The sequence below is a fragment of the Setaria viridis genome, chromosome 1 (genome assembly GCF_005286985.2).
Source record: "Setaria viridis chromosome 1, Setaria_viridis_v4.0, whole genome shotgun sequence".
Taxonomy (NCBI): domain Eukaryota; kingdom Viridiplantae; phylum Streptophyta; class Magnoliopsida; order Poales; family Poaceae; genus Setaria; species Setaria viridis.
The window spans coordinates 26218922-26232669 of NC_048263.2; the positions used below are offsets into that span (position 1 = coordinate 26218922).

The 13748-nt window shown below is 43.9% G+C and overlaps 1 protein-coding gene and 1 pseudogene across 1 annotated transcript; both read right to left on the minus strand.

Moving 5' to 3' along the window:
* Positions 1-3993: 3993 nt before the first annotated feature.
* Positions 3994-4725, minus strand: LOC117844075 (cortical cell-delineating protein). Its single transcript, XM_034724853.2, has one exon. It carries the CDS (start codon positions 4607-4609, stop codon positions 4211-4213), a length of 399 nt encoding a protein of 132 aa, XP_034580744.1. The 5' UTR covers positions 4610-4725; the 3' UTR covers positions 3994-4210.
* A 6757-nt stretch (positions 4726-11482) lies between these two features.
* Positions 11483-12834, minus strand: LOC117836192 (cortical cell-delineating protein-like; annotated as a pseudogene).
* Between the last annotated feature and the right edge of the window lie 914 nt (positions 12835-13748).

The following is a 13748-nucleotide window of genomic DNA, read 5'->3' on the forward strand; positions in this document are numbered from 1 at the left end:
TCCTTCAATGAGACTAGTGACCGGATGTTGGATGAGAATCCGGTTGACACTTTCAACCAGTGCAAGCACTTGCACATAGCCAATCTCTCATCTGGTGTTAAGTTGCTAGCCAGGGGAAGGTATTGTTTACCATTAGGAAGTTCTTGCGGGTGGAGCTCTAGCCTGATTTGAAGGTCAATTAGATCCTTCCATGATTTTAGTCCGTCCTTTGCCTTGCCTGATAAGCCCAAGAATCCGATGGTGCTATCGAACATATTCTTTTGAAGATGCATCCCATCAATGGCATGGCGCACCGCCAGCTCTGGCCAGTATGGCAAATACTTCAAGAAGATAGACATCTTCTTAAATGGCACGTCTGCGACATCTGTAGTTTTAGCCTGCTTCCTTCCCCTTTTTGAATTATTAGCACCACCTAATGACTTCTTACCGAGTTTAAACTTGACCTTCTCGCACATTTCAAATACTATTTTACCCATAGCCGGTTTTGGAGCAAAATCATTCTCATCTATGCCATCAAAAAAGTCCTTCATCCTACGGTATTTGTGCATCTTCAATAAGAAGCGCCTGTGCCATATGAACATTGTCTTCATAGATCCCTTAAGGTACACATATGATGTACCATCCAAGAAAACTACGCGTGCTGTCTTACCTTTTACCTAAGCTGTCAGGACAAATAGGGTAGTATAATTATTGATGGTAACAAAGATAATAGCCCTTAATGTGAAGTGCTCCTATCTGTATTCATCCCACATCCGAACCCCATCTTCCTAAAGCTTCTGCATATCTTCCATCAAAGACTCAAGGAAAACATCTATGTCGATGCCAGGTTGATTTGGGCCTTGTATGAGAATGGTTAGTAAAAAAAACTTTCTCTTGTGACATAGCCATAGGGGAAGGTTGTATATGGTCATCAGCACTGGCCATGTGCTGTGTGTGCTGCTTCTTTCACCAAACGGATTCATGTTGTATGTACTCAACACGAATCGTACATTCCTTTTTTTCATCTGAAAACTCTAGATGATTGGCATCAAAGGTCCTCCACTGGCGAGCATCGAAAGGATGTCGAAGCTTTCCATCAGCTTTTGCTAGGCGATCAGCATGCCAAGTCATCCTCTCAACGGTCTATGGGTTTGAAAATAAACGCTTCTAGACAGTCCACCATTGGCAAGTACCACATCACCAAGGTAGGAACTCTGCCCTAAGTCATCATGTCCGTACCTATATAGGACTCGCCCTCCACTTGAGCACCTGCACTTTTCTTTGCACCCTTCTTCCTCTTATTCCCGATAGAGCAATCGGCACGGTCCTCACAGAAATCGGTATTACTTTTGTAACGGCTAGCATCGCAATTTAGACACTTTTCCAATGCTGCATACTCACCGCGGTACAATATGTAATGGTTCCTGTACGCGTGTAATCTTTGCACGCATCTTTAATGGATTGATAATTTTCTTTGCTTCGTATGTGTTTTTTGGCACAAATTTAGGCTTCGGGAGCAACTTGCCCAGCAGGGTAAGGAGATCATTAAAACTACTGTCTGACCAGCCGAATTTAGCCTTCAGGATCAGAAGATGAAGAACGAAATACAACACTGTCCACTCTTTCCCACATCCCTCATACATACGGTCCTTTGCTGCCTTTTTGAGTGTCTCAAAATTCTCTAACCCTTTAGCACTCCCTAGCAACACTTCTGATTCAATGTGGTGCAACATGTTCTCCATATCAACATCATGTTCATCGTCCACATATGGTTCCACACGCACATCTATTTGGTCACCATTTTGATCTCCACGGTCATAATCATCATCCATCATAACATGCTCATTTTCGTTTGCATCATCACCACCCACTTCATCAGAGCCAGTATCGATATCTGTGTTGTTGAAAATACCTCCCACCTCACCATGGTGGCACCAAATTGTGTATCCATCCATAAAATCTCGCTTTATCAAATGCCTCTTCATGACATCAGTATCCTCCCATACAATATCGTTGCTACAGTCAAAACACAGACAATATATTTGCTTTGTCTTGCAAATGCGAGCGTGCTTCTTTGCAGCCTCCACAAACTTTGATACCTCTAGCATGAATGTATGCGAATGTCTCCATATGCCATACATCCATGCTCTATGATCCATCTTTAACAACCTAAGACAACAATTCTACGTTATATTAACTAATTTAAATAAACTCAATTAAATTATGGATGTAGTAACTAATAAGTAAGAAGAAATATAAGAAAAAAATAATTCTATATTACCCGAAATGAAACTCAATTAAACCATGGATGTAATAATTAATATGTACAAGGTAAAAAAATCAAACTCAATTATATATAAAATTCAATCAAACTCATTAATTAAAACTACGGATGTAATAAAAATATAATCAAACTCAATTCTATATTACATTAAAATGACAAACATAGCATTGTAATAGTTATAGATGTTGAAAAAGAAGGATGGAATGGCACAAACTTACCTTTTATAGCCACCTCCTATAAAGAAAACAAGAGCAAAACCTTCCCCCTTAGATTTAGTATTTTGGGAGCTTTTCCTAAGCTCCTCTCAGGCAAACTCCAAATGGAAGGTTGGATGGGGAAGAAGCTGTTCGCGGTTTTGTCTGGGTGGCATTTGTGCTGGCCTAACGCACCCGCCAGCATAGATGCATCCGGTAGCGGGCACTAGCCCTGTGGCTCTAGTCACCCTTTGCGCTGGCAGGTGCCAATTCCGCCCGCCAGCACGCTAATTTCGACGTGCCAGCATAAATTGTTTCTAGCGTAGTGTTCACAACTTCCTTGTTATATATATTATGTAATCAAAGTGTTTTTTTTCTTTTAATATGTTGAGGGCCTGAATATATAGTTTGTATCAAACGTACATACACTACTAGAAAAATGACATTTCATCCCAAAGATTAGTACCTGCCACTTTTTGGCCCAGTACTAATGTTAGCATTAGTACCGGGCCTAACAGATAGCCCCCGAGGGGCCCCCATGACCTCCTTTAGTATCGGCTGGGGGCTCCATCCGGTACTAAAGGGGGACCTCTAGTACTAGGTGGGAACTAAATCCCCCCACCCCACGCATGGTGCTCCTCCGTCCTTATCCCTTCCTCCTCCTCCTCCTCCTCCTTAGTCTCTCATCCCCCCCTCTCTCTCTCCATGTAGTGCCTCCCCTTATCCCTCTCTCTCTTACACAGTCTTCTCCTCCTCCTCTACTGCCTCCGCTACCCTCCCCCTCCGCTTGCCCCTCACCGGCGGTGAGGAGCAGTGACGGGGTGAGCTGAGGTGGCGATAGCGACAGCGGGCGGGGAAGGACGGAGCGGCGACGACTGCAGGGTGAGGTGAGGTAGCAGCGGCGACGGCCAGCGGGGCGAGGCGGAGTGGTAGCGACTGTGGGGTAGGACGGAGCGGCGGCGACGGCGGGGCGGAGCGCGGAGGGGCGGCGGGCGGAGGGGTGGAGGCAGATGCGGGGCGGTGGGGCCGGGCGCGCGGCTAGCGAAGGCAGGTGGGCGGAGGGGCGGGGTGGCCAGGTGGCAGCAGGAGCGGAGGAGGGCGGCGGGGCGACGGAGGGTGAGCAGGTGGCGAGCGGAGGAGGGCGGCGGGCGGCGGGGTAGAGGGCGGCGGCGACGGGCGGCGGAAGGGGGCAGCGGTGGTGCAAGGGGGTCGGGGCCGGGCGGGAATTTTAGTTTTTTTATTTTTTAATACCCTTTAGTACCGATTATTTGAACCGGTACTAAAGGACCCCCTCTAATACCGAATTGACAGTACCGGTTGCGAAACCGGTACTAAAGGGTTCCCAACCGGCACTAGAACCGTTTTCTTCAGTGATGATAGACTAATATAGTTCGTGCCAAGCTCTGTTTGCCGGTTGTCGGTTTGGCACATACTCACGATCCATTAATTCATCACAAATATTCTTCATGGACAAAAATGAAAAAAAGAATTGAGGTGTAAACAATATCGTCCATATATGCCATATCACAGCTCAAGTTGACACAACTTGTATGAACTTTTATTCACGTATATATGAAGTTACAGACACAAATGTTTGTATGATGAAATAGAACAATATTTTACATGGCAAAAGCTCTCCCGATCCATCACCCGGACACCGAAGTGAAGAGAACACATACGTGCATTCAGATATAGACCAACACATAGACTATAATAACATAGGTGCACAAGATCGCAGCAAGGCAGTGGTTACTTAGAGGGGGCAGGTGAAGTCTGCGGGGCAGACCTTGCCACAGTGGTTGAGGAGGAGGCGCAGGTCGATGGGCACGTTGAGGTTGATGCCGAGGATGTTGGCCTTGATGGCGGTGCAGAGGCAGACGGCGGCGTCGAGGTCGACGAGCCCCTGCAGCAGCGGGCAGCACTGGTCGTTCCCCAGGCCGGGGATGTTGAGCTTCAGTAGGTTCAGCACGTTCGCGCACACCTGCAGCTTGAGCGCGTTGATCGGGCAGGATCCACCGCCGGACGGCGTCGGCACGACCGGCGGGGTGGGGACCACCGGCGGGGTAGGGCAGTACGGCGTGCAGCCGTGAACGGCCGCCGCGAAGGCGAGGACGGACAGGGCGAGAAAGAGGGCAAGCTTGGATGGCGCCATTGCTATCTCAGCTAGCTATAGCTTTTCAAGTGTGCTATGAGCTTCTCTAGCTATAGCTAGCTCTTGTGAGTAGTATTGGCTTGTGTGTGTGGGATGGTTATCTTGAAGTGGTGCTTCGGGTGGTATTTATAAGCTGATTGGGCGAGTACGTGATGGACGTGATGCCTGTAGGCCGTGGGCTGTGGGCTGTGGGCTGGTCTCTGTCAAACCCTACGTGGCTTCTGGTCCTGCAAGTTGCATCCGTGTGAAAATATGTAAGGTAGTAGCTGGCTGGGGATGAAAGAAGGGACAAAGGATTCATGTGGCCCGCGAAGGAATGAGCCTTGGTCGTTTTCGTTTCACTATGTTCATTAACGTGCCGACACTCCTCTGAATCCCAAAGACAAGTCCAGTCATCACAAAAATAAAAAATAAAAACAAGTCCAGTGCAACATTAACTTTTATCTGTCCCATATGAAAGCATTTTTCATAACAAGATTATAATTTAGAAAAAAAATTATCTTGTCACCCTATTCCCACCATCCACAAATGTAACAACTTTTGGGGTTCAAAATTTGCCCTCAAATATAAGTCTTCTAACCTAATTTATCATAATAGGAAAGATCTAATGCTGTCGTTTATGGCATTGATTGCCTAAGGCGTGATTTATAATTGCATTGTTGTTATATTGGTGCTTGGATAAGGGGTACATGCACCCTTTGCCCCATGCTTGAACTGTCCTAAAAATCCCACAGGTAATTATATTTGTGGATGGAGTGAGTATGTGAATTTTTAGAAGTTAAACAAAAGGTTTGACCAGCAACAATGCTAGATGGGTTTCTCATTTTTAGTGTCAAGGTTCGTGGTTTATTGGTCTCCATTATTTAACACCTCTAGCGACAACCTCATAAAACAAGGTTTTTCTTTATAATAAACAACAAAACGTCGAGAGATGCTCTGATTTATGGGATGGGAGTGTGGGTGTTTTATACCCAGCAACCTACTGAGGGGTATCCTGAGGTAGTAGATTGGTTGGTGGGGAATCGTCGGATGTGAAACTTAAAGGTAAAAGCGAGGACACAAGACACGGATTTAAACAGGTTCGGACCGCCAGAGTAACGTAGTACCCTACATCCTATTTGGGGTGTTGTATATTGCGTCCTGCGCTTGGGTGTTGTTTGGTGTTGAGGATTTGGTCCTCTATTGTGGTTTTATGAGGTTTCACCTACCGATCTAGGGACCCCTACCCTCCTTTATATACTCCAGGGGTGGAATTACTAGTCAGTTACAAGGAGGAGTCCTAGTAGAATTACATGGTATGAGTCCTAGTAGGATTGCATAAGAATCCTAATAGGAGTCCGTCTTTTTCCTTCCTTACGGGTACTGGGGATCTATCCCCGACAAGCCTCCGAGCGCTTCATAGTCGAATGTAGCAGCCTTCGAGTACTTTTCAGATCCTCGCCAAGTAGTTTTGATGCTCTTTAAGTACTTTATCTGACTGAATCTTCAAAGTTCCTCAAAGCTGTTATAAGGCTATGGTGTGCTCAAGCCCTTTGTTGTCATGATTTTGTAATCTTCATCTTTCGAATGTGATATGGAGGGTGGCAGAAGTCGCGGTCCATATGGAGTAGGCCCTGAGCCATAAGTTAAATAGAAGAATCAGGCTGAGGGTCAATAAAATCTTGAATCTTCTTCCTTCATCTTGAAAAAAATCAACTGTTGGGTGTAGCTTATCAGCCCCCGAGCCTTGGAATGATTAAATAATCAATCCGAGGGTATTTAGTCTTCACGTTAGTCATCTTTTGAGTAGTTTTGTGGCATCCAGACCCCAAGCTTATGCGCCAGGTGGGCCGTAGAAGCCACATCAAGTAGTTATTTGACGCTTAGCACCCAAGCTTGGAAGCTACCTTAGCCATTGGAAATATTTCGAGTAGTAATTGGTGCTTAGCCCCCGAGCTTGGGAGCTAGCGGAGCCATTGGAGGTACGCTGAGCATCCTGGAGAGTCGTCGCTGAAACTTGACCTGCAAAAAGAGATGCATATATTATGTAGCATATTTGTAGAATTTGGAACTACTGAAAATGTAAATGTTGTGTGTCATGCTCTTATTTCGACCATATTTTTCCCGAGTAGTTAGCCTATTACATTTAGGCTCTCAATCCCTATTTAGTCATTGCCATTGCGTGTGAGATCTTTGTCTCATGTACGCGTACTGGCAATGCTGCTACGGAGATCTTTGCATTTAGGCATGACAAAAGATCCGAGACTTTCATGAATTGAGGTGTGTTCTGCTTAAGGATATTGGCGACCGCTAAGAGAAGACATTTAAAATAATTAGTCGGCATTGTGACAAAAAGATTGCGCGATTGCATGTAAAGTAGTCATTGAGACTTTTCTGCCTTTTTGGCAAGGAGAGCGCGTGTTGCCGCGCATAGGATTTGCGCCTCCTTAGGGTGTAGCCGCTTCGAGTCTCCAGCACTCAGTCCACCAAACTTCATGGTAGAGCCTCCTAATTTGGTGTACCAAGCCTGTGGCGGAGCTTCCAAAACTCAGTGCACCAAACCCGTGGTGATAGCCTCCGTAATTCGGTGTACCAAGCCTATGGCTGTCGGTCAACATGCCTCAAGAATAGTTGGCGAAGTGTAGCTCTGGAGGGTAATTACCGTCGAGAGGCGTACATAAATAAGTACTCGGCGCGTTGCCCTGCATGCAGAAAACAAGCCAAGAAAAATTATATAAAATAATTAAAAAAAGTGACTTAGCTTGATTCGTGAATGATTGTCGACGAAGCCGTGTCGATTGTTGATAAAGCTAACTAATCGGAGTCGATTCTAACTAGTTGTTGATCACGCCGAACCCGCCCTCGACTAGTTTTCTAGTCGAGACGAGTAGTCGAAGTAGACCATCCTCGACTAGTTTTCTAGTCGAGACAGGTAGTCAAAGTAGTCGTCGGCAACTTGATGCGGCCGGACGTCGGGTAGCAGTGCTCACGTACATCTTCTATGTACGTTAGGCTATGACTTTTTTGGTCTTGTGGTAGCCTTCCATGTGCTTCTAGCATAAATCCCTCAAAATTGCTTTTCACGGAGAGTAGTCGAAGCTAATTATTTGCTCAATCCGCGCATGACTGTAACAGGTCTTTATCATCTTGGAAATTATGGCATGGGTCCCTTAGTCTACCTGATCTCCCAACTCGAATCTGATTTGCCTCTGCCTTGATCGACGAGCCGTATGCAGCAGCCTGCGGCGGAAACTGACTCGGTCTTCGACTGGAATGTGGAGCACATCGATTCTATCTTGGCATAGATTTGTCTGCTCGGAACTCCGACTCGACGACTCGCTTCTTGTCGAGTAGATTGATTTTGATGATGAGATTCTTCAAGCTCGCCCGATGATCTCGACGATCACCCCTACCCGCCAGATGTCGGTGTTTTATACCTGGCAACCTACCGAGGGGTATCCCGAGGTAGTAGATTGGTTGATGGGGAATCGTCGGACCTGGAACTCAAAGGTAAAAGCAAGGACACAAGATACCGATTTATACAGGTTCGGGCCGTCAGAATAGCGTAATACCTACGTCCTGTTTGGGGTGTTGTATATTGCGCCTTGCGCTTGGGTGTTATTTGGTGTTGAGGATTTGGTCCTCTGTCGTGGTTCTATGAGGTCTTCGCCTACCGATCTAGGGAGCATCTGCCCTCCTTTATATACTCCAGGGGGTGGGATTACTAGTCGGTTATAAGAAGGAGTCCTAGTAGAATTACATAGTATGACCATGAGTCCTAGTAGGATTACAGAGAAATTCTAGTAGGAGTCCATCTTCTTTCTTCCTTGTGGGTACTAGAGATCTATCCCCGACAGAGGTTTCATTCACAGGTTGAAACAAAGGAAGAAAAGAGATGTTAAACGAGCAACACCCACACCATGTTGATATATATAAAAGCTCCACGGTATATATGGTCATGGCAGCATTATATATGAGAGTTCTGATTTCATCCTCGTCACTGAGAAGGAATTAATCCAGAATTAGCCAAATGCTACACGAATACGAACCAGAGTTTTGAAAGCAAAAGACCTCTTAATAATAACAAATCTAAAAACTAAATGATCATTCGTGGGAGTTGGGAGGTCAAGAAATCCATTCACAAAATGTATTGCGCGCCACAGAAACTTAGTATATTATATATAGAAGCAGCTAGTGAGTTTTTTCCAAAATTCCAGTCGCATCATTTTGTAGCTATCTGTAGTATATATCATCGTTATCTGGGCACCGTATATATCATCGTTATCTAGTGGGTGCCCAGGTGGGTAGGTAAGCTCCCAGTTTAGCTTTAAAAAAAGTCCCAATTTCACTCAAAGCCACGCGAAAAATAAATTGTGATAAGTATATGTGGCTCCCTCTTCGACTCCATCCGTTCCAAATTGTAGGTCATTTTGACTTTTCTAGATTCATGTATAGTAGTGCTAGATTAGACTTTGAGATTGTAATATCCACAATACAATATGCATTTTCTTTTTGTTAACCTTGGGTTGCTACTTTCAATTTTTTTTTTTGGCTGATGATCGTTGATCGATCAATAATAGTCGACGTGTCAAGTCTTGCAAATCGGCCATGCATGTCGCCGGTGTAGGGTAGCTAGCTAGCTCTACTCGTGCACACGCACGTCTGGCCCATCCAACGACGAGTAAAAATCTCATTGTTGACGAATATACATGTAAGGAGATTATTCTACGAGAGCCTAGAGCATTTTGACCTCTTTGCTTGATGGGCAATCAGGCAGTACGTACCTCGCACATGTGGTGTAGCTGTGTGACACCGTGTATACGTTCATATATTTCCACATAACACTCCTACTACTCTATAGTTTGTTTTTGCAAACTATTTTGCTACTTTCCAATCATCTATGATTAAAACACGCCGAGTAAAGGTCTAGAATTTCTGTGCAATATAACTCATAAGTTTTTTTAAAAAAAAAACTTAACTGCTTACTTTTGCAGTTTTTTTTAACCATTTTGCAGTAAGGGCTCACGTAGCTTTACTTTGTTGTGACTTTTGACTAGTTCCGGCAATCTGTTTTGGATCTTTTGGGCTTTCGTTAAACCTAAATTTGGTTTATGTTTATGGTTAAAAAACATCTTTTTGATTCAAAATTCATCATCAACACAAACACAACTGTTTTGCAATCATCTTTGATTAAAACACGCCGAGTACAGGTCTAGAATTACTGTGCAATATAATTCATAAAAAAACTTCACTGCTTTTTTTTGCAGTTTTTTTAACCATATATTTGCAAGAAAGGCTCACGTAGCTTTACTAGTTCCGACATTTTGTTTTTGGATCTTTTGGGCTTTAGCTAAACCAAAAATTTCTTCTCATTCTATGTTTAAAAAAAAACATCTTTGATTCAAAATTCATCATCAACACAAACAACAGAAGACAGGTTTGGTTGCTATTTTTCTGAAAGGGATAGGAGCAAGGGGCTTGCCCCTAACAAATGTATGCTGAATTGAGCAAGATCCATTTAAACCAAATGCTAAAGCAATGATACAAACAAGAACTTGCATTCTCTCCTGGACATGAGCCAACATTTGGAAGATTGACAAAGATTTGGGATTCAGTAAATTGGGCACTACAGTTTATTTGAACCTTGATGTGATAAGTTCAACAACATTCATACCGCCAACTGGCTAGTAGGCCGGTTCATTATTGGCTCAGAGTTAGTACCTCACGCATTCTATCTTAATTATTTTATTGTATACACAAATTTAGAAATATATGGTTTCTACTGCTATTATTAAGTACTCAACATGTATGATTCTTTTGTCTTAGCCTTGTGATATCTCAAAATAGTACTCCAACATGATGATCTGGACTTCCTTGTTAAAGAGTTGATGTTGACAATGACATGGTAACTATATTCATATCGCATATACTCTAAATATAAACTTCAAAACCGTTGCGTGTGGTCCAGCATTATGCCACAGCTAGGTGCTAGAGGCGTATATTTTGTTCTGTGATTCAGATATACACGTTTATAGGCGCCATTTTCAGTAAAATTTCAAGTTTAATTCCTTGGCCATCATCTTATAACTGGATATATTGCTAGACATGATTTCATAACTGACGTCCAGTTGAATGAGTAAAAATATACTAACATAAATGTTGCATCATTGGTACGGTGTAAATCATGTGCGGTTGCCTATGAACCGCATATGGTGTAAACAGTCCACAAATGGGTTTAGGTATAGTCATGTTAAAGCCACATCTATTTTATTTTATTTTATTGCGAAGAACATCTATGTTAGCCAGAAGAGTTGTGTAGAGGATTTCCCTTTTCAAAACCCCTCATAATTATGTTAATGTTACATCATTGGTGTTTTCTAGGGTCATGTATACCACTCGGATGTAAGCGAACCTAATCGAGTAACCCCAATGAAGTAGTGCCCCAGGAAAGAGTTGAGATAAAAACTAGGGAAAATGGACGATGTATGCCTCATTAACCATCAAGTTACCAAGCATTTCATTCGAATTTGTAAATTCACTCACATTATTATAATTTATTGCAGTTGCAAGGATTTACAAGTTTCTTCTCGTTTTATGCATTGCATTAGCAAGATGAAATTTTGCTTTAATATGTCAAGGGCGTGACTAGTTTGTATCAATTATTCAGCGCCTCCGTATTCATGCCAAGCTATGTTTGCATTGCCAATTGGCAGTTTGGAGCCCACATGATCCTTCATCGCAAATGCAGCATGCCGATCATTCTTCATGGTCGAAATTGAAAAAGGAGTTCAGGTGTAAACAATATCACAGCTCAAGTTGACACAACTCGTATAAACTTTTATTTCACGTATATATGAAGTTACAGACACATGTTTGCAGCAACAAGGACAGCAATTTGCGAGCTCCCCTGAGATCGCTCGAACCCGAAGAGAAAAAGAACACAGATGCAGAACAACACATAGACTGACAACTAGGTGCACAAGATCGTATCAGATGATGCGTGGAAGCGTGGAGCGTTTCATCAACTGGTTACTTAGAGGGGGCAGGTGAAGTATGCGGGGCAGACCTTGCCACAGTGGTTGAGGAGGAGGCGCAAGTCGATGGGCACGTTGAGCTTGATACCGAGTATTTTGGCCTTGATGGCGGTGCAGAGGCAGACGGCGGCGTCTGGTCGACAAGGCCATGTAGCAACGGGCAGCACCGGTCGTTACCCAAGATGGGGATGTTGAGCTTCAGCAAGTTCAGCACATTAGCGCACACCTCTAGCTTCAGCACGTTGATCGGGCACGATCCGCCGCTAGACGGTGGTGTGGGGACAGGAGCGTAGTAGCTACAGGGTATGCCGGGTGGGCCGCGGCATACCCTGTGTTTTGGCCCAGTAGAGCAATAGATACAGTCCATCAGCCCACAAGTAAAAATAAAAAAACATCAAACCCTTCCGTCACCGCCACCGCCTCGTGCCCTCGTCTCGCGACGTTTGGTGCCACGCGTCGCCGTCGTCCAGTGCCTTCGCGTGGCCACACCTCCGACCATCCGCCATCCGCCGCCGCCTGTCCACTGCCCAGCAGCCCAGAGGCACCCGCCGGCAAGCGCCGAGTGGTCCGGCCATCACCACGTGCAGGACTCAGCAGGCACGCCGGTTGCCCCATTCATCTATAATCCTTTTCCTCAGTTCCTTTTGCAGACTTGCAGAACTTTCAGCGCAGGTACAGTAAGAAGTATTCTCGTGTTGCTTGATGCGTTCTTCTCCATTAATACTCTTGTAATTAAATTAAATAATGATGCATGCAATTTTTTTGTTTGTAGAATTGTTGAATTATGAAGAGGAACGGAGACATTGCATCTTTTTTTCCAAAAACATGTAGCAAAGAAGGCGGCTGATGCTGCTTCATCTCCTTGCGCAGCTCCTGTTGCAACTTTTATAAAGGTGTGTAACCTTTTTATGCATATTTTGGACGATTTGTATTATACTTTAGGAAACTTTTGGACGATATATTTAAGATTTGGTATGTTATTTTTATAAATTTTTAAATTGTTTACCAGATTATATACACCGTTTATATATTGACTGAACCGAATTATATATGAAAAAATTATCGCGGCGTACCCTTAGATAAAATTCTAACTACGCCACTGTGTGGGGATCACCGGTAGGGTAGGGCAGTACGGCGTGCAGCCGTGGACGGCCACCGCGCTAAGGCGAGGACGGACAGGGCAAGGAAGAGGGCAAGCTTGGATGGGGCCATTGCTATCAGCTAGCTAGATGTAGCTTCAGGTGTGTGCTATATAAGCTGCTAGCTTTAGCTAAGCTTGTGAGTAGTATGAGCTCGTGTGTGTTGGGATGGTTCTCTTGAGGTGGTGGGGTTGTATTTATAGGCCAATTTTGCGAGTATATATATGTTTGATGTGATGCAAATTGCATCCATTCATGTGAACAGAAGATATAGTATGTTGATGAATGGGACAAACGATTGGTGTGGCCGTGACGAAGGAATTAGCGTTGGTCGTTTAACGGGGCAAAGGGCTTGGTTGGTTATCTCAGATATAAATCCATCGAGGCACACGTTTGTAGCAACAAGACATAAGTTTGTAAACCGTAGGTTGTTGTAATTTTTCTAAATATATAGTTTTTTATGCATCAAGATATATATTAAATCTAGATACATAGCAAAATCTATGTATCTAAAAAATTCAAAACGATTTACAATTTGGAACGGAGGGAATACTCCCAAACCACACGTTGGTGATACAACTTGGTATGCAATAAGATAATAATGGGTGTGGAGGGTTAGAGAATAATACCACTGGCCAAATGCTCCCTTTAGTCTTTAGCCACGAAACATATAATCTCCAATATACTCCAACCTAAGGGAGGAAAATGCATGGTATCTTTTTATTAAGGTACTAATAAGGTTCGTCTGTTTTCCTTCTGCTGCCGTATATTGTGCATCAAAAATTAAAATGAGTTGACATATGCGGTGCCAGGTTGTACTCTATCTGCATGCTTCATGGGACGGGTGTTCATACACAGGTTTGAAACAAGGTAGAAAAGACACGAATATCAAGCAACACCACTACCATACCGATATATAAAAAGCGATACTGCCAGTATATTGTATATACATAGTCCTCCATTACGTAGATCCAGCAGGGCAGCATA